This window comes from Schistocerca cancellata, chromosome 1 (genome assembly GCF_023864275.1).
Source record: "Schistocerca cancellata isolate TAMUIC-IGC-003103 chromosome 1, iqSchCanc2.1, whole genome shotgun sequence".
NCBI classification, from domain to species: Eukaryota; Metazoa; Arthropoda; class Insecta; order Orthoptera; family Acrididae; genus Schistocerca; species Schistocerca cancellata.
In genome coordinates, this window is record NC_064626.1 from 422,987,593 (window position 1) to 423,012,826 (window position 25,234).

Sequence of the window (25,234 nt, forward strand, 5' to 3'; positions counted from 1 at the left end):
ATGTAGGTTGCAGTACGTACTGGGAGATGAAGAAGCTTGCACAGGATAGAGTAGCATGGAGAGCTGCATCAAACCAAGAAGGATGTAGGTTGCAGTACGTACTGGGAGATGAAGAAGCTTGCACAGGATAGAGTAGCATGGAGAGCTGCATCAAACCAGTCTCGGGACTGAAGACCACAACAACAACAAATTGTGTCTCATATTACAATGGACCAACTTTGTTTCGATTTGGAGGTGCGGCCTAAAACTTTACTCTCCCCTTGAATTTCGAGTCTCAAATTTCCGGTGCGGCTTAGATTTGGGATTTTTTTTTTTTTTTTTTTTTTTTTTTTTCCTTTATTTCGAGTCTCATTTTTCAGGTGCAGCTTAGATTCGAGTGCGGCTTAGATTCGAGTAAATATGGTACACTCGCGGGCACACACACACACACATATCCATCCGCACATACAGACACAAGCAGACATTTTCATAAATACCTACTCAGCAAGTAGCAGCAGGAGAACACACACATACAGGGTGACACAGAATAATGGGAATGTTTGAAATGAGTAATGGCAGCTATGGGCAGGAGGCAACACCGCAAGTTCATGACAGTTGGCAAGCAAACAGTCCGCCATTTCAGTAATCATGGGTCAGTGGAACAGACAACAGCGTGCATTAGCCATAAAAATGATTTATAAAAACAATGATAGTATGGTAGCAGCACAGAGGGAGTTTCAGTGTTTTTATAATTTAGGACGTCACGATGCCGTTCCGTCAAAACACGCAATAAAATGTTAGATTAATAACTTTGAGGGGAGAGGATCTGCCCTCAAGAAGAAACTAAAAGGAAGACAAAGAAGTGTGTGTTCTCCAGTGAACATTGATGCTTTATGAGAGTCTGTCTTACAGAACCCACAGTGTTTAATTCGTAAGCAAGCAGCAGTGGTTGGAATGTCCAGGGATAGTGTTCGCAGAATTCTTCATCTTGATTTAAAATTTCATCTGTACAAACTACAGATGCTGCAACAATTGAAGGAGAACGATTACCAGTTACGATTAGCATTCTGTCAACAAATGATAGCAAAAATAAACAATGACGATGAGTTTCTAAATGAGTTGTGGATGTCAGATGAGTCACATTTTCATTTCACAGGTTATGTGAATAAACAGAATTACTGTTACTGAGCAAACACAAATCCTAATGACATTCATGAGCATCCTTTACGTGCTAGTAAAGTGATAGTACGGTGTGGTGTTTCATCACATGGGATTATCGGACAGGATTTTTTTCTCAAATGAACAGGTAAACACAACTGTCAATGCTGATCGTTTGAGATGTTACAAACTTTCATTACACCTGCATTGAACAACTTTCCAAACGTTCAAGACGCCTGGTTTCAACAGGATGGAGTGACATCACACACTGCACGGCAATCAATGGCATATGTACGACAATTGTTTGGTAACCGTGTGATCTCACGGTTCAATAACATTCCCTGGCCCCCTAGATCGCCAGATTTATCCATTTGTGATTTTTTCTTGTGGGGCTACCTCAAGAGCAAAGTCTACATGACTCGACCAAGAACCCTGGATGAGTTAAAACAGAGAATTCAGGATGCAATTCACAGTATCCCAGCTGAGATCTCACAGCAGTCAATGAGGAAACTAAACAGCAGATCTCACGACTATTCGTACAGGTGGACACCATCTGAAGGACGTAATTTTTTAAAAAATGATAAATGCCATAAATGTTTCGTAAATGGCAAAGTTGTAAGGTTTCAATTATTATGAATGCAATTTCTTTCCTTCATCACTTCTAAGTTTTATTGGATTGTGGAAATGTTCCCATTTTTCTGTGTCACCCTGTACAAAGGTTAAACAAATTTGCATCCTTTTTGAGCCAGTGACTCCTCTTTCAGACAGAAGGGTTAAAGGGGAAGGGAGATGGATGTAGAAAAAGGACTGGCAATATTTAGGAAATGGGGACAGTTTGTAAAAGTCACCCAAAATCCCAGGTTGGGGGAGGTCTTGCTGAGATCAAAGAAATAGAACAATGGAAACACGAGGTGGGCATTCCGGCCTGAGATGTTGGAGTTGGCAGTCATGTGCATGAGGTGTGCTTTTTGTGTGTGTGTGTGTGGGGGGGGGGGGGGGGGGGGGGGGGGCACTTGAGCACGAAGGCTGTGGTCGAAAGCTACACGTCAGCGTCTTTTAATCGTGCCTGTCTGCAACTTGACATGTCTTCTTTACTGTAAGTAGCAATCTATATTTTTCTGCATTGTTGAGACCAGAAAAATTAATGTAAGTTAATGACAAGGCTATGACTTCCTAAACTCATGCCCAAAATAAGGTCCATTCTGCCTGACATTTTTCCCACCATACCTAGAACATCCCCCCCCCCCCCCCCCCCCCCCCACCTCCAAATCTGCAATATCCTAGTCAGACCCTATACTCCTCCTCCACCCATTTCCCCTCCCTATGGCTCCTACCTCTGTAATCATTCCCACTGTAAGACTTGCCATACGCATGCTCCTACCACCACATACACCAAACCTATAATTGGCAAAACACCCTAGCAAAGGGAGAGCCACTTGTAAAATGACATGCTTGCCAGCTGTCATGTACACACTGTTCAGCCTTTTATTAGTCAGGATGTTCGGACACAGAGGATGTACACTGGCAACACATGATATCCTGTTGCAGGGTATGTCTTACAACATGCAAGTCGTGACCTCGGTGCCAGATGCAACCCAAGTGTCATCTGGATACTTCCCTCAGACACCAGTTTCTCAGAACACTGCAGCTGGGAATCGGCACTACATGTCCTTGGTTCTCGCCACTCACCTCGTCTTAATTTACATTAATTTCATCGATCTCAGCATTTCTTCTCAGTAACTATACCTTTCTTCACTTCCTTTTAGTTCTCTATATTGTATGACCTGTCTATTCCATCCCCTCCCCCATACCAAATACAATGCACTTAATTTTCCACTTTTATTAACTCTTGCACAATGTTTTGTCAGTCATCTCTGTCTTGCTTATTACCCTATCCCCCACCTTTAAGACCCCTCTGGTTTTCAAATCTCATCCAGTGCAGTCACCAACAATCAGTCTTTTCTTTCATCCCATCCAGTAAGTCATCCTTGACCCAGGGTTCTGGGAGACTTTTCCAAATTCTCTCTATTTCCTAAACCTTACCCACCCCTTTTCTTCATCCCTCTGCCTTACCTTCAACCCATCTGCCAGAGGAGGAGTCATTGTCTCCAAAAGCTGGCAAATTTTCTTAACCTTTATATGTGTGCTGTTCTGCACTGCTTGGTGTGTGTATAGTTTTTATCTATCCAGATACATTAAACAGGGTGGAGCAGAGGAAATGCATGGTTTTCACTATTGAATGACTGGGTTACAGTTTGATAAAAATAATAAAAACAAGCATTAAGTGATAGATTCGAAGTGCAGTTTTGAAATTTACGTACTTTAATTAGGTTCAAAAAATAATGTCTTAGATGTGACGTCCTTCTTGCTGGATACAAATTTAGATCCTCTCCCGAAAGTTACGTATGGCTCTCTCCAACTTTTCATTCGGCATGGCTTCATTTTCATGATGAATGGAATTCTTCAGCTCATTGACTGTGTGAGGCTTGTTCATGTAGACTTTTGATTTTAAATATCCCCACAAAAAGAAGTCGCATATCGACAAATTGGGTGAGCGAGGGGGCCAGTAAATATCACCACATCTCAATATAACATGTCCTGCGAACATTTGTTGAACCACTTCCATGGATGCTCTCGCCGTGTAAGCTGTGGCACCATCCAGCTGAAACCATATTTCTCTCATGTTCACTTGACGCCTTTCATGTTGTGTAACATTTTAACGTAGCATGCTGATATCACAGTAGCTGCAGTTCCTTCCTCTTCAAAAAATAGCGTCCAACAATCCCCATCTTTGAAATGCAGCACCACACTGTTACTTAAATTGTGGAGAGGTCTTTGGTGTAATTCATGTGGGTTCTCTGATGCCCACACCGCCATTTTTAACACTGACGTAACCTACATGAAAATGTGCTTCATCATTCATGACGACTGTAGCATCTGCATGCTCCATAAAAATTTCTTCTATTATGCGACAAAATTCTCTGCACTGCACAAAATCCCCTTCACTAAGCTGCTGGACAATCATTATCTGGTACGGGTGAAACTTAAGATCATCATGTAAGATGCGGTGAAGCGAATGGCGTGACATACCCAGTGCTACAGCCTATCATCTAAATCAGGGCTTAACAACTGGCCGGTTCTGAGCACGAGTACTCGCGTCTGCTCAGGCACTTGCTCGCGAGCAGGTGCAAGGTCGCAGACTAGGGAGGGAGGGGAAATGGGCACGCACGTTTAAATAGGGCCGCAGCGTGCCTGTTGAATTTGCGCCAACTGTGTAACGTTTAAAGCACTACGATCAGCTCTAACAGTCATTGCGCTGGTTAAGAATCAGGTCAAGTCGTCGTCGTGTAACCCCAACCATGCTTTCGCAGTTCAACCCCCATTGGGAGGAAGTGTATCTGTTCACAGAAAAAGATGGTTTTGCAAAATGTTTAGTATGTCACAAAACGCTGAATTCTTTCAGGAAATTTAATTTGCAGCGACATTATATGTCGTACCACGCGAAAGACTACGGAAGTGGAAAATGTGATGGACCAGATCGTGCACAGGAAGTTATTAAACTTAAAAGGAAGCTACCCGAAGAAGATCTGGACAACGAAGAAAAATCAACTGAGGCAGCTCTCAGAGTGAGTTACAAAATTGCTTTGCTTTTAGCAAAATCCCTGCGCCCCTTCACTGATGGTGATTTAATAAAAGAATGTTGTTAGTTGCAGCGGAACATATGTCCATCTCAAGATGAACAGTTTCGGATTGTGCCATTATCCAACATGACCATTATGTGTCGCATACAGGACATGGCAAACGATGTCCAGAGTCAGCTTGCAAATATCTGTTAAGATTTTATGGCGTATTCTCTAGCTCTGGACGAAAGTGTTGTTATCACTGGAACAGCGCAGCTTGCCATATTTATTAGAGGTGTTAATAGAGATCTTCAGGTGAGGGAAGAGCTCCTCGATGTAGTAGCCATGAAGAACACTACAACCGGAGGTGATATATTAAGTAGTGTTGAAGAAAGTGTTGAAAATATAGGATTGTCGTGGAATTCGTTAGTTTCAGTGTCTACAAACGGTGCACCAGCGATGACAGAGAAAATATCAGGTTTCGTTGCGCTGTTGAAGGAGAAAATGCAAAAACTGACCGTGCTGAATGAATTAAGGGGCATTCACTGTGTGATCCACCAGGAAAACTTATGTGCAAAGAGTATCACTCTAAAAAATGTGATGGTTGTTCTTGTTCGTACAACCAATTATATAAGGAAGCATGGACTACAACACAGGCAATTTAAAAGCTTTCTTGAGGGTTTAGAAAGCCAGTATGGTAGCCTGCCTTATTACAGCGAGGTCCGCTGGCTTAGTCGTGGTGAATTATTAAATCGATTTTTTTGCCTATTAGATGAGATAATGTGTTCATGGAAATAAATAACATGTGTGTTCCTGAATTGAAAGAGCCTTCATGGAAATGTGATCTCACGTTCTTAGCAGATTTAACTAGCCATCTGAATGCTTTGAACATTTCACTACAAGGTAAAGATCTGCTAATTACTCAATTCATAGATTGAAAACGAGCTTTTAAACTGAAATTGACACTGTGTGAGTCAGCTGGAAACAGAAAATCTAGCTCATTTTCCTAAATTATCATCAATGAAAGATGTTCACAAAGACTGTGAACGTCATTCACATAGTTTAGTTGCCTTTAAGGAAGAATTTGATCAACACTTTCAAGATCTGACAGCACTAGACAGAGATTTTGATCTGTTCGCCTCTCCATATTCAGTGAATATTGAAAAGATTCGTCCTGAGCTGCAACTAGAAATTATTGACCTGCAGTGTGACAGAATAGAGACAAATTTCAGAACAAGAAAAACATTTTGTAATTCTACAGACACTTCCCTCAGGATAGATTTCCTCGTTTGCACAAACTGGCGGCTACAATAATATCAATGTTCGGTTCCACGTATGTTTGTGAACAACTGTTCTCTGCAATGAAATGTAACAAGACGCGCGTGAGAAACGCATTGTCTGATCAAAATTTAAACTGCACGCTGCGCCTACAATGCACAAGAACAATTACTCCGAACATAAACGCAATTGTAAAGGACAAAAAGTACAAGATAACGGAGAATCCCACACTTCAGTGACACCTTTTATTGTGTAACAGTTCACAAATTAATACGAATGTAGAGACATACACTAAGCTAATAAAATTACATTCTCCTTTATTTGTTTCATTTGTCGCAGTAATAATTAGTGAGTGATATCCCTGCAGATGGCTGCGGATTTACATTGACTGGCGGCAGCTGTTGTGTGCCCCACGTGACTCTCCCCACTTTCCGCTCTGGTCCGGTAGTGGGGGTAGCATGCTCGCGCTGCTCCGTGCTCGCGCCTTGCTGCTCACAGCTTGCTTCGCGAGCACGTATGTTGTGAAGCCCTGATCTAGATGATTGTTTTGGGCTAGCAAGAACTGCCGTTCTCACCCAGTCTGCATTTTCCGGAGTACGAACTGAACGGGGAAGACCAGGTGGTTTCTTTTTCATCACAGATGCAGTACTTCTAAATGTTGCAACCCATCTGAATACAGTATTTTGATCAGGCACTGCACCTCGACATCCAACTCTAAAATGTTGACAGAAAAGACGTTGCACTGTGACTAAGGAATCATTGTTTCTAAAGTATTGTTCGACAAAGAACACACGATGCTCTACACTCCAACGCTCCATAGCTACTGAAACTGCTTTGTGGGCAGTCTGCCAACATTCATTCAATGTCAATACACCCTCTCGTCGCCGCGTACTAGCGGTTCAAAAAACATGCGTTTCCTCTGCTCCACCCTGTACAAGATGAAGAATATTAGTCAACTGATAGCTGCACGTGACTTTCCTGCAGACAAGACAGTTACTACTAAATCTAGTAGTCTTTCAATGCCATTTTTGACATCCCATTTTTCACAAACCACTGGAAAGCACATTGTATGGGAAACAGTTCAGGAATTAGCCTAGTTTCCACATACAAATTTATCAGAAAAGATCACATGAGCAATAAAATTTAAATAGGGCAAATGAATCAGGATTCGACATCAGTATTTTACTGCAACTGGGCATGTATCATGCTTAATACGATTGTTCAAAATATGATTACAACAAAGGAATGTGGGGGTACGCCCACATTTGAGAACATAAGGTTGTGATCATGTTTGAAGCAGCATTTAGGATGAAAAGAAGAGGACAGCTGGTAAGTGACAGGTGTCAAAATGGATTGATTAGACAATTCATTATGTCAAGATTGCCACAATTACTATCAACAAACATTGAAATTGTTGGTTCCACCATATTAACAGCCATCTTCATCTACACACACACACACACACACACACACACACACACACACACACACTTCTACTATATAAACCAAAGCAAAGTGCATGGCAGAGGGAACGTCCCAATATACCAGTTAGTAGGGATTTTTCGCATTCCATTCACGTATCGAGTACGGGAAGAGTAACTGAATGCCTCTGTAAGTGCTGTAATAATTCAAATGTTATCCTCATGACCCGTATGTGAGCCATATGTAGGGGGGTTGTGGTATGATCCTAGAGGCGTCATTGAAAGCCAGTTCTTGAAACTTTGTTGGTACACTTCTAGGGATAGTTTACGTCTATCTTTGTGCTGAATTTTGTATTTGAGTCTTGCACTCAAAGCACCTAAATTGTTTGTCACATACAAGTTTCTGTTTGGATTTTGAACTAACATAACTTCTCATTACTCCTATCTGTTTGTCAATGGTAAAACTTGACAAATTAATATTCTCAATGTCTTATTTTCAGGCAGAGGTGTGTGTGTGTGTGTGTGTGTGTGTGTGTGTGTGTGTGTGATTCAGAAGGCAGCTTTCTGGCCAAATGCTTACTTATTTATCACTCTTTTTGCTGCGCCTGTCTGCGATTCAGCATTACCACCATCATTTGGTGAGTAGCAATCTAAGCTTTCAGCCAGTAATGCCTTTGTTTAAAATAGATGACACACACACACACACACACACACACACACACACACACACACACACACACACACACAAGCGCTACTGCGGTCGCGACCAACAAAACACACTGCGAGCAGCAACACCAGTGCGTGATGGGTGTGGCGACTGGGTGGGGATAAGGAGGAACCTAGGGCTGGGAGGGGGTATGATAGTAGGGTAGGGGTGGTGGACAGCGAAGTGCTGCAGATTAGACGGAGGGCAGGGGAAGAGGTGAGGAGTGGAGAGGGGGGAGGGGGGAAGTAAAAGGACTGGGTGCAATGGTGGAATGAGGGCTGTGTAGTGTTGGAATGGGAACAGGGAAGGGGATGGATATGTGAGGGCAGTGACTAACGAAGGTTGAGGCTGGGAGGATTACGAGAATGTAGGATGTGTTGCAGGGAAAGTTCCTACTTGCACAGTTCAGAAAAGCTGGTGTTGGTGGGAAGGATCCATATGGCATAGGCTGTGCAGCCATAATTTAAATTAAGGATATCGTATTTGGCAGCGTGTTCAGCAACAAGGTGGTCCACTTGTTTCTGGGCCGCAGTTTGTCAGTGGCCATTCACGCGAACATGCAGACTGTTGGCTGCCATGCCTACATAGAATGCAGCACAGTGGTTGCAGCTTAGCTTGTAGACCACATGACTGGTTCCACAGGCAGGTCTCACTTTGATGGGATAGGTGATGTTTGTGACTTGACTGGAGTACGTGGTGGTGGAAGGATGTATGGGATAGGTCTTGCATCTAGGTCTATTACAGGCGTATGAGGCATGAGGTAAGGGATTGGGAGCAGGGGTTGTGTAATGATGGATGAGTATATTGTGTAGCTTTGGTGGACAGAGGAATACCACTGTGGGAGGGATGGGAAGGATAGTGGGCAGGACATTTCTCATTCCAGGGTATGACGAGAGGTAGTCGAAACCCTGGCGGAAAAAGTAATTCAGTTGCTGCAGTCCTGGGTGGTACTGAGTTACGAGGGGAATGCTTCGTTACTTTGGTAGGTGGTGGGCGACTGGAAAGATAAGGCACGGGAGATTTGTTTCCATACAAGGTTGGGAGGATAATTACGGTCTGTGTCTAGTCTTTCCAGTCTCCCGCTACCTCCCAAAGCCCCACCGTCCAGCCACAGAGGTGCATTGCCCTCGTAACTCAGCACTACCCAGGACTGGAGCAACTGAATTACATTCTCCACCATGGTTTCAACTACCTCTTGTCGTACCCTGAAATGAGACATGTCCTGCCCACTATCTTTCTCACCCCTCACACAGTGGTATTCCGCCATCCATGAAACCTACACAATATACTCGTGCATCCTTACACAACAACTGCCCCAATCCCTTAGATCATGCTTCATTCTCCTGTAATAGACCTAGATGTAAGGCTTGTCCCATACATCCTCCCACTGCTGCTGACAATGGGTCAAAAAGGTTATGATAGACAGAACTCTTCCATCCTGATACCAGTAGACTAAGTGAAGAATGAAGGGAAACAGTATAATACAGAAGACAAATTCATAGCATATACAGCTAGCTCATTATGAAAGGCAGTAATTAACTTTCAATTGGTCCTTTGTCCAACTCTCAAAACTGCTAAGAGATTTTTGTACAAGAGTATAAGAATTTTCTAAAGGTGAGAAGGAGTTGATGTGAAACTATGGAAAGGTAGTGGATTTTTGAAAGTATTTGGTGTAATTTTAGGATAGTTTTCACGGAAAATGAAGTTTAAAATTAGGACATAATACTTGCCAACCTGTCCTTATTTGATTACACTGAAAAAGCATAATTACAAGACGACAAAAACTGAAAAGCCATTGGTGAAATGTAAATATACATACTTATCCTTCCAAGGCTCACCTTATAGCATCTGGAAACTGGGCATTAGTAACCAGAAATGAAGATATGCTCTTTTGGTGCAACAGTTTTACGAATTCATTTATCTCTGGATACATGATAGGTTCACCCACAAGAGAAAGGGCACAATGTCTTGCCCTCAGCCCTTCTTTCAGTCTTTCAGGTATAACCCCTGGAACACCTGAAGGGGGAGAAAAGATACTTCAACAACTTTTAAAACCTGCATGCATTAATAGTTCGATTATAGATTCATGAAAAATTGATCAGTAGACTAACTGAAGAAAAACTTGCTAACAAATACACTATGTATGAATTAACCCACTTTTATTCATCTTTTTATTTTGACAAGCATGGTAACAGAATGAACTGACTTAGTGAGTCGATTTAAACTAACAACCCAGTAATATGTTGCTCAAAACACTGTTGAACATTATGTACGCCTGGTTCATCACTAAGATCACGTGGGTTCTCCCACTCACAGGCAGTGCTTCCAAAATCCAGGGAATGGAACCAGTTATCTAGCACACACTTGGCTTCCATCATCGAGCTTACCTTAATTTACAGAAGCTTTATTTATTCTCTTCTAAGTCTTATTTCCCAACTGATATTTACACTCTGTATTGTCATGTACTATGAAATACAAGGACACATCATGACTAGAAAAAAATTATCCTGGCTTTCGAAACCATCAGGGAGGAAAGGAGAAATAGCCAGGAAAGATTAGAAAAGAGGGACAGATCACCCAGACTACCTTGTGAGGGGAGGGGAGGGTGGGGAGAGGAGGGAAGGGACAGGAGTCAGTTACCCTGCCTTTCACATCCAAAAGATAATGCTGACCGGCCATTCTGACTCCCTGAAATTTTACAGTTTTCTCCAGTGATTTTTCCTTACAGTTATCATGCACTACCTATGTCTAAATTTTAACTTTGAATGAATCTGCAGTACCTGTGTCACATGCCACTGCAATGCCACCTCCTCTCGTTCAACAGCCTCGAAATTTGTGAGGATAAAAATTTCTTCCATCATCAATGAGTACACTACTTCTAAGTTAAGCACCATTATATACATGTTAGCAACCTTGTCTAGGAGAGATGTCTCTCTTTTTAATGTTTTGCTTAAATCTGACTACCACCATTTTCCCATTTTTCAAAAACTTTTTTAATCTTTCCAGTACTTCAGACAATGAGACATTTATCTTTCCACTGTTACTGTTTTGTTTTTTTAGTTAGCTTGCCCTTTTCCTGACCTGGATCACTTTTTACTGACCTAATTTATATCGGTCCAGTAATCTTTATCCTTAGATTTAATACTGCTTGTCTTCTCCTCTCTACCAACAAGGGATTTTTTTTTTACACAAAATGTGTAAGATCTGCTCCAGTTGTACCTGTTTCTGCAGCTAATAATTACCGTATTTACTCTAATCTAAGCCGCACTTGAATCTAAGCCGCACCTGAAAAATGAGACTCGAAATCAAGGAAAAAAAAAATTCCCGAATCTAAGCCGCACCTGAAATTTGATACTCGAACTTCAGGGCGAGAGAAAAGTTTTAGGCCACACCTCTAAATCGAAACAATGTTGGTCCATTGTAATATGAGACACAATTTAGGTCGAATGAATGACGATACAGCTACAGTAGTTTGGTTCGAGTCGTAAGCTTAGCAGTTAAGCTTCGCCAGGTAGCCATTGCTTGCGTTAGGCGGTCCGTCCACAGGTACCCTTCCTTTTTCACGTGCTTCGTCTGGTTTGAATCGATTGCTTATTTTTCTTTGATCTGATAAGTGCCGTTTTCTTTGTTATAGGTGTTTACGTCACTCTAAGCTGAAAATGCATTACTGTACTGTGTCATGCACTGTTTGTCGCATTCTGATAATGAATGTTTACGGCCTTTCACCGCTCGCGACATGGCTTGCTTTTGTGCGCACTATCGCCGCTTACAATAAAAAAAAAAAAAAAAAAAAAAAAAAAAAAAAAAAAAAAAAAAAAAAAAAAAAAAAGGAGAGAGGAATTGTCTCATTAGCGAAACAATGGCAAGAGACTGCTGTTTGTTGTTACTTACACTGCTGCTTTCTTTGATAATGATCAACAAGAACCAAATAATACACTGCGTATGATAGAAGATGTTCTGAATGAGAGTTTAGCAAAAACTTTTCTCTGTTTGAAAATCTTTGCAGACGCCTCTTTAGTACATTACATTCTGCACAGAAATTAGAGTCATCTTAGATTTAAAAATCTAGTCAGTTGCCGTGCTTCATTTCTGACTGTATCACTACTAGGCAAAAGAATAATACGAATATAAACATGACATGATATGTTTATTCTTCCGCGTTTGCTGTTTACTCACTAGTTTCGTAGTTTATTAGGCAGACAGGATTTAAATGAGACAGCAGCAAACACGAAAGAATACGTGGCAAAATGTTTATATTCGTATTATTCTTATGGTGAAGAGTATACTGCATGTGATTCACAATTAATAAAAGTTCCTGTCAGCAACCATCTCTTCTCACAGGTGGGAAAAAATTAAGAACGTAAGAGTTGGCCGTATTGACAAACATCCCAAATAGTCTTGCCAGTCGGATTTTCATAGTACATTGAAATGTTGCTACATTCGAAGATGAACAATACGAAATTTGTATTCACTTCGTTGGATAATGTATGAAAATGCAGTGGTCAAAACTCGGGGCGGAGAAAAAAGCTCGTCTTTCACCTTTTTTTAAAATTTATTTACTCACGCAGATGTTTTAGCGACAGTATTTATCTTTGTGCCTGCAAAGCATGCCTGTGTAGCGCTACATAGGAAAAGTATTAAATAATTCATTAATCGCTGAACTTTCACACCACACAAATTCAGCAAGATTTTTTCATTCTGTGTGCACTCAGAACATTCACAAATATGAATTAGGACTGTAAGTACACTAGAAAACTAAGCAGAACAGAAAGACAGAAAATGATAAGTCATCGGGAAACAGGCATTATGTGCAACAGTTCTTCAGAAAACCAATTTCCATTACAAAAACTGTTGGCATGTTTCAATGTATTACTTTTTCTTTTCGTCACATTTCATTGCTTCCTGTGTACTGACTGAATTTCTATGTAACAAATAACCTTTACATAGTTCCCTGACTGATAATAATGAAGTGTCTAAATATAAGTACAGTTAAAGCTTTTACTTGGGGAAGCTAATATGACAAAATATCAGCTTTCCATAACAGATATACCTTCATCCAGCAAGAGACAGTGTTACTGGGGAGAACAAGACTTGTTGAGATTAACCACAAAATGTAAACCAGGATCAGTGTCAACCAGCATCGAAGTTCAAGACAGAAAGAACATGACAGAAACAAATGATTAAATTCTAGCAGAAGAGACTCAGAAAACTTAAGTTAGGGAGGTAATCAAGTTAGAAAAGTGAAGTGTATGGACTGCAACTCATATGCTGCCAATATTTTAATGCAGACTTATTCATCATCTTGTCCTGTTGAATGTACCAAAACACACAGTGCCTTGGTGAATAAACCCTTTGTAGGCTGATGGTCGACATTTTAAACACACCATGTAAGGTTCGTAATATCTTATCTTATGCCTTTAAACTACTTTATCACATTAAGCTACATTATGGTCTACAAAGCAACCAAAATGATCTTACACTGTTTTGTCAACAGATGGTAGCACTCTTACTTTGTGGTCTATAAAGTAACCACAAGGCAGTCTCAGTTTTCAGTGCACAGACTGCACTGTAATTTTGCTGTTAATTCTTTACATTAACAAAATCGACAAATTATTACAGAAATAGACATTTTTTCTGCAATTTTTCTTCCTAGAGTTTCTGTGATCGTACATTCCCCCCATAGAAATTTTTTCTGTAATTTTTCTTTGAGGAATCTCTCAAAATCTCACACCAACTGAGCTCAGAGCTTTGACAGTAAAGGGTTTTCATAGCACATGTAGTGATAACCTTTATTGGTCATCAGACTCCAACTTTCACAATTCTGCTAACAATAGGCAAAAATTTTGAACTTGTGGAGTCAAATTTTGCTATGGCAGGTGACATTTCTGTTTACTAGTGGGGAGACAGAGGAAAAATGTATTACAGTTTGTAATACTATGCACTATCCATGGGATACAACATTTGCAAGCAGGCACAACAACAAAGGAGGAACAGAAAGTGTTTCTTGTCCCACACCAATTGCAGATTACAATAACTACATGGATGGGGTACATAAATTTTACAAGAACCAATAATCACACTGTATTTCTTGGAATTCTAGGTGTGGATGAATGAAAGTCATCTGTTACTACATTGATGTAGCAATGGCAAACGTTTATATACTTTTAAGGAAGCTAAACTTTTTGCTGGGAATGTTAAACCTGTCATCTGAAATTTAGAAATATTCCGGTCAATGAGCAAACTAGAAATTTCTGCTCAAAATCAAAATGGAGACCAACACCTAATCCATAAATAGTAATTAATAGGTCAAAATATCAGTACTGGATCCTTAGGGATGTAGTTCAGAAACGTCACTGAGCACATGCCAACAGCCGGTACCTCAAGGTGGTGTGCATTTTGCAGCACACAAAGCTATGTAGCTTTGTGCAGACAACACTTTGGAATGCCCCCTACCCTCAATCAGAAGAACTAAGCAACAGAACATTTCTGGTTTTTATGATTTTTGTATGTATTTTTATGATTTTTGTATGTATATTAAATAACAAAAGTTAACAACAAATAAAGGACTGGTTTCTCCTGTTTACTGCTAGTTTAAATTATCGACCACAAAATTAGCACTTCCGCAGGAATGAATTGTGGTCGACATTTTGTTAAGCATTAACATTTATAATAATTACTACTACAAGATTGTTCAAATGTTAAATATTATTTATGTTATCTGGCTATGATAAGTAATCTAACAAATTATATTTTATGCTCTCTTTGAAAAACAAACATTTCTCTTATAAAGGGTTATATGTAGGCCTGTTTCTACTAACACTTATATCTGGTACTGGTTTGGATATCTTTTCTTTTGTTTGGGCTTATGTCTACTGCCACTTCATAAGAGGAAATTCTCTCTGTGTTTGATATATTTCTCAAGTAATACTGGTTAGTCTATGGGTATGAATTACAGTCCCCATTTTTCTAACACTGGAAAATTCAGAACAGAATAACCACAACATGGAAAGGATAGATTGCTACTCATCACATAGATGAGGCACTGAGTTGCAGAGAGGCACAATGAGGAAGAATTCCAGGTAGTAAGCTATTGGACTAATTCATTCATCAGGCACAGAAAAAACACACAAACGTGACTCTCACACATATGGCCACTGTCGTCTCTTAGCACTAAGATCCAACTGCACCTGCACCAGAGTTAAGCAGCTTTTTTTTTTTTTTTTTTTTTTTTTTTTGCTCTGTCCATTTGGGGGGGGGGGGGGGGGGGAGTAGAAAAGAGGAAGGAACTATGATTGTGAGTTGGTGGGTTAGAAAGCATGAGTAGTACTGGAATGGGAGCAGTGACGGGAATAAACAAGTGAAGGATACGGACTAGCAAAGGTTGAGGTTGGGGGAGGAGGGGAGGGGGCGTTGTTTGTTGTACTGAAATGAAGGATATACTGCAAGGTGAGTTCCAAACTTTACAACTCAGAAAAAGCTTTTGTTGACTGGAAGAACCTGTGCGGTACAAGCTATGAAGCAGTCTAAGCCAAGCACATCGTGTTGGGCAATATACTCAACAACTGGGAGGTCAATCTGTCTCTTGGCCACAGTTTGGCAGTGGCCTTTCAGACAGACAGCTTGCTAACTGTCATGCGCACACAGAATGTGACAGTGGTTGCAGCTATGTTAGAAGACCACATGGCTGATTTCACGGGTGGCCCTGCATTTTATGGGGCAGGAGCTGCATGTGACAAGACTGGAGAAAGTGTTAGCAGGAGAATATTAAGGTCTTATATCTAGGTCTATTACAGGGATATGAGCCATGAGGTAAGAGGTAGGGACACAGGTGGAGTAGGTTGGGAGGGTGGCGAGATGCCACTGTAACAGGGGTGGGGAAGATACTGGGCATGATATTTCTCATTTCAGGTAATCAAAATACTGATGGAGACTGATTAGTTGCTTCAGTGCTGGATGGTACTCAATTCCAATGGTGGGTGCTCCTGTTGGGCCGGGCAATGGGAACACGAGGGATGGTAGGTGACTGGGAAGACACGGCATGGCAGAGCTGTTTGTTGACAAGGTGGGAAGGAAAACATTGCTCTATGAAGTCTTCATTGAGACCCTTCGCAAATTTAGTGAGGGATTGCTTGGTACTATGTATACAAAGACCACAAGTGGCTAGGCTGTACTGAAGAGACATCTTGGTGTGGAATGGGTGGTAGCTGGCAAAGTGGTGGTTTGCAGGTTTGATGTGAGTGGAGGAACTGATGTAGTCATCTTTGAGATGGAGGTCGACACTGGGGAAGGTAGCTTATTGAGGCTGAGGTCCAGGTGAAATGAGTGGGGGAGAAGGTGTTGAGGTTCTGGAGAAATGTGGATAGGGTGTCTTCAACTTCAGTCCAGATCATGAAGATTTCATCAGTGAATATGAACCAAGTGAGGGGTTTGTGTTTCTGGGTGGTTTGGGAGGATTCCTCTAGATAGCTAATGAATAGATTTGCATAGTATGGTGCAATGTTGGAGCACATTGCTGTACCACAGCTTTGTTTGTAGGTCATGTCTTCAAAGGAAGAGTAATTGTGGGAGGCCACAGTGACCAGGAAGGTAGTTGTAAGTTTTCAGTCAGTCAGATGCTGGGAAAGGTAATGTTCAACAGTGACAAAATCGTGGACATTGGGTTGTTAGTGTAGAACGACACGGCATTAACAATACTGAGCAGGGTGACGTGTGCTAAAGGAAAGCTGCGGAGAGTCGGTGGAGAAAATGGCTGGTGTCTTATTTAGGAAGGGTACATTACCTGTAATAGACTGAAGGTGTTGGTGCACAAGAGTAGAGATTTCCTCAGTGAGGCACAATAACCAGCCACAATGGGGCATCGTGGATGGTTGGGTTATGGATTTTCTGGAAGCGTGTACAGGGTAGAAGTGTAAAGAGTGGTGGGGGTCAGGTGGGTGACAGACTCAGGTGAGAAATTCTGGGATGGAACTATAGATTTGAAGAGCGACTGCAAATCCAGCTGTATTTCTGGAATGGTATCACTTCAGCAAGTCTTTGTGGAGATTAGATAATACAGTTGAGATCAGCATGGATGCGAAGTTATTTTCCATGTTGATGGATTTAGGGAATGATGGTAAGGCATGTTTTGAGGTTAGGAAAATCTGAATGTTAACTGGGGGTGATTAGGGGGCAGTAGATGTGGATCAAGGTTAGATGAAGGAGTAACCTAAGTAAGACAGGGTTCAACAGAAGTATTTTAACAAGTCCAGCTTGAGCGAATTTTAGAGTCAGGCAGAATTTAAGGCCACAAAGGAACACTGTTCTCATGACTCAGTAACATGGGGCTGGAGCAATTGATTCACATTTGCTGCTAGAGTTTCCACTGCGTCTCATCACGCTATGAAATGAGAAATATCCTCCCCCACCCCACATTAGCATTCCACTGCCCACCAAAACTATGCAATATCTTTGTCCGTACCGACTCCATCCCCCTTTCCAACCCCTTGTCTCAAGACTCACACTCTGCAACTGACCTAGATGCAAGACCTGTACCATAGGTCCTCCCACTACTACCAACCCCAGTCCTTTCACAGTCAACTCCTACCCCATCATACCCAAGAACAATTGTGAAAGCAGTCATGTGATATACCAACTTAGCTGCAACCACTGTGCCACATTCTACATGGGTGTGACAACTAACAAACTGTGAGTCAGTAAGGGCCACCGCCATGTTTTGAAGCCAAGAAACAGCTGGATCACCCAGCTACTAACATGCCACCCAATACGATGTGAGACACTTTAATGATTGTTTCACACTCTGTGCCATCTGCATTCCTCCCACCAACACCATTATCCCCTGGGCAGCAGTAGCAGTTTTCACTATTTTTATAATGAAATTATGATTACCTTTGAACTGATTTATCATTTTATAATGCTGCTCCAAAGCTGACTCCAATATAAGTTCAGGTGGATCCATTTTCCACCTCCACTCTGTTCCCACTGGATTTGAATGGTGTCTCCAACAAAACACACATTTGTTAGCACAAGCTAAACTTGGTGTTGTTTCCATGCACTGGTGGCTCTCAATACCATAGAATGTATGTTTGTAACAGCCTCCTCTCCCCCTCAACATTGACTGCAGGAATATGAGAGAAACAAAATCAGTTTTGTCTTTATGTCTCAGTAATTTAAATGAAAGAGGTTTACTCTCAGCATCACTACACAATCACAATTCTAATCACAAGTAGTACATTGAAACAGATCGCACAAATAAGAATCCTAGCAACATTTTCTATTGCTTGTCATAATTTTTCAGGCACACAGTCCAGCTTTTAGAGTACACGCTAAAAATTCTACATTATTTTAATTATCAGATACTGCAGGACCTCACAAGCAAACACTACTTCGTCAGGGAACAAGTCATTAAATAGTGCACAGAAAGCTGATCAGAAAATTTATGTTAATAAAACATGAAAACAGCTGTGAATGAGTATACGAATAAATAACACGTTACAGAGAAAAGTTCTCAGCTACTACGAGGAACTGCAGTACACAATAGACAGAGTATGCCACAAGGAAACCCCTCAACTTTGATTGGAATAGTTTATCACACAATTTTTTTCAATTCCGCACCAAAGCTGTTGAAAATTATCCTGCTGAATTGTGCACACTTTTTTTTACACATTGCTTAAGAAAATGTTATCTTCTTGCACACTGTTTTTCCATCACATGTACACTGAATGAATGTTGTATTTTCTTCTGAATGAGTCATCTGTCAAAGGAAGATCCCATGATGGAATACATGTACAGGAGTGGCACAGTTAGAATTCCGAAACAGCTAACCAATGGGCTACATGTATTTTGCGAATGCACATTGCAGATCAGTTTGACTACCCTTTCTGGGCTAAGAATATTCTTTGTGAGTGCATAGAATTGCCCCAAAATATAACACCATGTAAGATAATATAGGAAAGTAAGTAAAGTAAATAAGCCTTCTTAATTCTGTGGACATTCTTGTAGTAAGATAGCAGAATTCAGTTTCCGCACAAGATTTTTTAAGTGATATTTACAAGAAATCTATAGATCTACCTTTAGTCCTAATAATTTTAAAAGGTTAACTTCACTGACACCACTTTGGCGCAATACAGGGTTTTCTTTCTTTTTACAGGAGTTCAATGTCAGAAACTTTATTCACTGTGTTTTATTGCAGTTAATCATTATTCTGTTCTCCAAATGCTACATCATGATGTTATTGACTATCCTACTAGTTGTATCAATTAAATGTATATCTATATCCATTTATGGTAATTTTTAAATAATATTTACACATGATACAAACTAACTTTCACATTCCTTCACCAAAACCTTATCTACGTTATACACAGCAAAATGTCTAGTACCAAACTTCAAGCTCGATGGTTGCAACATGGTAATTTACCCGGCTACATTTTGACAATAAGCAAGTAGGCCCTGAAAGATCTGCTTCATTAAGTAACACAGTTTACCTTACATTCTTGTGCAGACCCCAATAGCAGTTGTGCCTGTTAGCTCCTTCAAATATTTCTCTAGTTTTAGATCTAGATATTAAAAAAATATTTAAACACACACATTAAAATGAAAAGGCCTGATGATATAGAGGTTTGTGAAAATTTAAACACTTAATAATCACCTTAGTCCATCGACACAACTTAACACCTGAATGTGTGCCTATTAATCTATATCCTTGCTTCATCAAAGAAGATCGAAGCAGAGGTGTTATCATCTCAGCTTGTTCATCAACTGCATGAATTTTATTTACAATATCTCCGGATTTCTGGTTGCTTATGATGGGACCAAGTTCTTCCAAATCCACAACACTTGTGTCAGAATCTTCTCTCTCATCTGATGATTCATCACTGCCCTCCGAGTCACATGATGACTGCTATGACCGGGAAAAATAATAAATGCATTTAAACAAGGTTTGAAGTAATATTAATAATATAAACATACCAAAAATAAAACAAAATAATATTATAAAAAGGAAAGTTGCTACTCATCATACAGCAGAGATGCTGAGTCACAGATAGGCACAAGAAGAAAATTTTCACAAATAAAACTATTGGCCAGTAATGCCTATGTCAAAAATAGATGACCCCCCCCCCCCCCCCACACACACACACACGTAACTCACCCACACACATGAATGCAGTCTCAGGCAACTGAAGCCACAGTGTGAGAAGCAGCACCAGTGCACGATGGGAGTGGCGACTGTGGGGGCAAGGAGGAGGCTGTGGCAGAGGGGGGGTGGGATAGTTGGGAAGGGGGTAGCGGACAGTGAAGTGCTACAGGTTAGACGGAGGGCTGGCAGAAAGTGAGGGGGGGGGGCAGTAGAGAATCAGACACCCTCACCTGGTTCACATTCAGTGATGTGACATCCTTGCAATCTGGACCGAGGGTGAGGACACCCTATCCACATTCCTCCAGAGCCTCAACAACTTCTACTCCATTTGCTTCACCTGGTCCGACTCAATCCAACAAACCATCTTCCTAGATGTTTTCCTCCACCTCAAAGATGACTACATCAGTACCTTCGTCCATATCAAACCTACTAACCACCAGCAATATCCCCACTTCTACAGATGCCATATGTTCCATACCAAGAAGCCCCTTACATACAGCCTAGCCACCTGTGGTCATCACATCTGCAGTGACTAGTGGCCCCCCTCTAAATATACAGAGAGTCTCACTGAAGCCTTCACAGACGGTAATTATCCTCCCAACCTTGTACAAAAACAAATCTCCCGTGCCTTACCTTTCCAGTCTCCCTCCACCTCCCAAAGTCCCACAGTCTGGCCACAGAGGAGCATTCTCCTCGTAACTCAGTACCACCCAGGACTGCAGCAACTGAATTACACTTTCCGCCATGGTTTCGACTACCTCTCGTTGTGCCCTGAAATGAGAAATGTCCTGCCCACTATCCTTCCCACCCCTCCCACAGTGGTATTCCGCCGTCCACCGAACCTACACAATATACTTGTGCATTACTATACAACCTCCCAATTCCTTACCTCATGCCTCATACCCCTGAATATAACTAGATGCAAGACTTGCCCCATACATCCTCCCACCACCACCACCATCACCACCACCACCTACTCTAGTCCAGACACAAACATCACCTATCCCATCAAAGGCAGGACTACCTGTGAAACCAGTCATGTGATCTACAAGCTAAGCTGCAACCACTGTGCTGCATTCTATGTGGACATGACATCCAACAAGCTGTCTGTCCACATGAACGGCCACTGACGAACTGTGGCCAAGATACAAGTGGACTACCCTGTTGCTGAGCACACTGCCAAACTGACATCCTTCATTTCAATGATTGCTTCACAGTTCACAGCCTGTGCCATATGGTGTTGCTGCTCATCACATGGCCTCAGTTGCCTGAGACTGCAGTCATGTCATGTTGGTGAGTTGCATTTGCTTTGCGTGTGTGTGTGTGTGTGTGTGTGTGTGTGTGTGTGTGTTTTTGACGAAGGCCTTACTGGTCAAAAGCTTTATTTGTGACAGTGTTTTTGTTGTGGCTATCTGCAACTCAGTATCTGTGCTACATGGCAAATATTGCCTTTTTTTTGTTGACAACTGTTATATAGGTATATTAAGCCTTCTAGAGGGGAAAATTACAGACAGGCACAATGAAAAAACTGCCAGACATTTAAGCTTACACACACAGACCATTGTCTCCAGCCACTGTGGCCAATCTCATTGTCATTCCAACCTGGACTTTTCACTGTTCAAGTACGGGATGTCTCAGAAGGTACACTATACATCATGTTTGGCTTCTGTGACAGACAAACACAAAGTTTTATTTGTATGTGTTCCAGGTTGTCTCAAGTGGAGAATAGTGGTAATGGTTCACAAAGAGGATAGGTATGTGGAATGGTTTATTCAGACCAAATCTGACACAGAAGTTCAAAGGAACTTCCAAACACAGCACAGCAAGCAGCCACCTTTGTGGTCTTCGATATGCCAGTGGTACAGAAAACGTATGTCAACATGCAATGATGTGAATCATCATACTGGATGACCTAGAACAAATAAAGCTAACACAGAATGGATATGGTTGACTTTTCAACGTTTATCGCAGACGTCTGTTCCGAGTCGTGGCAGGAGCCACAAATCCCCAGGGCGACAGTTAACCAGGTCCTTCAGAAACATTTACTGATTATCCTTACCAACTGCAACAGTTGCACATAATGAAACCAGACAAGCCATAACGTATACAATTCACTATCGATGTTCTTCACCTCCAGAGGAGTAGGGGAATTTTCTAAGCAACCTAGCAAATTCCGGTGAAGCAACATTCCATGTGTGTGGTAAGGTAAAACAAACACAATGTTGGCATGATTTAAAGAAATGAATCATTGTTGCCATTGCCACAGTTAGTGTGGATATGTTACCCTGAGTGTGGATAGAGGTTGAATACAAACTATGTTGCGCACACCAACAAAGACGTTCATGTTGAACTGACTGAATGGCATAAAAACATTGGCTTATGTGACACATCCAAAACTGGTTCAAAATAACACCTGTTCAATTCATATTGCATTACAAAAAGGGTAGGATTGCTACTAGTCGTGTAGAGGAGACTGAGTTACAAACTGGCAAAACAAAAAAGAATGCTATACATTTACGCTTTTGACCAAAGGCCTTCACCTGAAATAGAGGAGACATACAAGTGCAATTCTCACACACATGACCACTGTCTCTGGCCACTGAGTTCGCAGTTCAGCCACAGCAGCTGGAGACAGTGGTCATGTGTGTGACATTGCGCTGTGTGTGTGTGTGTGTGTGTGTGTGTGTGTGTGTGTGTGTGTGTGTGTGTGAGGGGGGGGGGGCGCTGGGCGTGCTCTATCTCAGAAGAAGGCCTTTTGGCCAAAAGTTTAAATATGTAGCAGTTTCTTCGTTGTGCCTGATCTGCAGCTCAACATCTCTATAGGGTGAGTAGCCAATCTATCATTTTCATAATATTGTTATTCCAGCCTGGGCTTTTCATTGTTTACTACCTTATTCAAGCAATGAAAGTCCAGGTTGAATATCAACAATAATATGTAAAGGATAGATTACTACTCACTGTAAAGATGACACACTGAGTTGCAGACAGGCACAACAAAGAAAGCTTCTGGCCAAAGCCTTCTTCAGAAATGAAAGGAAAAAAACACATCTAGACTGCTAGCTCCAGCCATTCTCACCAGACAGCTACTGTCACATTTAATGAAAGGAGCAATCCAGAGTAGGGCAGGGAAGTAGGTGGGATAGCAGGGTACGGGTGGGGATGAGAAGAGCACTGTCTCGAGGAGCGTGCAGGGACTAGATGGCTGCAAGCGAAGGCTGCCATGCCCAGCGTCGAAAGGCAGTACAGGTGCGGAATGACTGTGTAAATGTGCATGTTTCTTATTTTCCTTTCTGAATAAGGTTTTTACCAGAAGCCCAGTGTGTAAGTCTTTTCATGATGTGCCTGTGTGCAACTCAATGTGTCCTCTTTAGAGTGAGTAGCAATCTATCCTCCTGATATTATTGTTAATGAGCATGGATCTTGCAAGGAGGGGTGATTTTTGTGACTCAATAGTATAGGTAGCCACACCATTAGTGCAACTGCAATGGAGAATTGTATATGAGCAGACTGCATAAACATGTGGTTCCTGAAGAGGGGAAGCAGCCTTTTCAGTAGTTGCAGGGTCACTAGTTTGGATGATTAACTGACCTGGCCTTGTAATATTACCCAACATGCCCTTGTTGTGCTGGCATTGTGAACAACTGGTGGCAAGGAGAAACTACAGCCATTATTTTTCCTGAAGGCATGCTGCACTAATGTGTGGTTAAATGATGATGGCATCATCTTGGGTAATATACTCCCTAGGTAAAATAGTACCCTCATTCAGATCTCTGGAGAATGTTGTCATCAAGAAAACTAAAATTTAATTCAGTAGGTAGATTAGAAAATTTAAAAAGGGAAATGGATAGGTTGAAATCACATATAATGGTAATTTGTGAAGTTCAGTGGCATGATGGACAAGACTTCAGAATAGGTGAATACAGGGATATAAATACACAATCAAACAGGGGTAATGCAAGAGTAGATCTAATAATACGAATGCAAGCAAGCTACTATGAATAGAACACTGAACGCATTATCGTAATTAGACAGGCTCAAGATAAAACCCAAGTAAAGTTTACATGCCAACTAGCTTCATTGATGATGAGATTGAATGAATGTACGCTGAAATAAAAGAAATTATTCAGATAGTTAAGGTAGAGTACAATTTAATTGTGATAGAGAACTGAAATTTGATAGTAGGAAAATCAAAGGAATTAAAAGTAGTGGGAAAATATGGACTGCGGGAAAAAATGAAAAAGGACACCACCTGATCGAAATTTGCAAAGAGCATAATTTAATAATCGCTGATACTTTGTTTAAGACTCATTAAAGAAGGTTGCATGCGTGGAAGCAACCAGGAGACACTGGAAGGTCTCTGATTATCTAATTGTATGACAGATTTCGAAACAATATTTTAAACTGTAAGACATTTTCAGGGGAAGATGTGGACTCTTATCATAATTTATTTGTTATGTTCTGAAAATTAAAACTGAAGACATTGCACAACAGTGGCAATCAAGGATGTGGGACATTGATAAATTGAAAGAACCAAAGGGTTTTTAGATTTTTAAAGAGTATTCAACAGCAATTAACTTAAAAAGTGAAAGGAATACAGCATAAGATGAATGGGTAGCTTTGAGAGCTGAAATAGTGAAGGCAGCAAAGGATCAAATAAGTAAAAAGCAAGGCCTAGTAAAAATTCTTGGGTATCACACAAGATACTGAATTTGGTTGACAAAATGAGAAAATATGAAATGCAGCAAATTAAGCAGGTGAAAGGGAACACAGACTTCTAATAAATGAGATTTACAGAAAGTGTAAAATGACTAAGCAGTGGATAGAGGACAATGTAAAACTATAGACGAATGTATAGCTAGGTAAAAGATAGATACAGCCTATAGGAAAATTAGAGAGACTTCAGGAGGAAAGATAAGCAGTTGTGTGAATGTGAAGA

General features: G+C 41.0%; 1 protein-coding gene across 2 annotated transcripts in view; it reads right to left on the reverse strand.

The window, feature by feature from the left end:
* The window catches only part of LOC126176108 (S-adenosyl-L-methionine-dependent tRNA 4-demethylwyosine synthase TYW1-like), a 120,127-nt gene that overhangs the window by 45,335 nt on the left and 49,558 nt on the right, over positions 1–25,234 (reverse strand). Inside the window, exons 6-8 of one of the 2 annotated variants that reach the window (XM_049923256.1) lie at positions 19,810–20,058; positions 18,048–18,276; positions 10,001–10,178 (exon numbers count right to left, since the gene is read on the reverse strand). In XM_049923256.1, the coding sequence (XP_049779213.1) occupies positions 10,001–10,178; positions 18,048–18,276; positions 19,810–20,058 (656 nt within the window). Of the gene's footprint in view, positions 1–10,000; positions 10,179–18,047; positions 18,277–19,809; positions 20,062–25,234 lie in introns of both variants that reach the window. The other variant, XM_049923248.1, reaches the window with a different exon arrangement.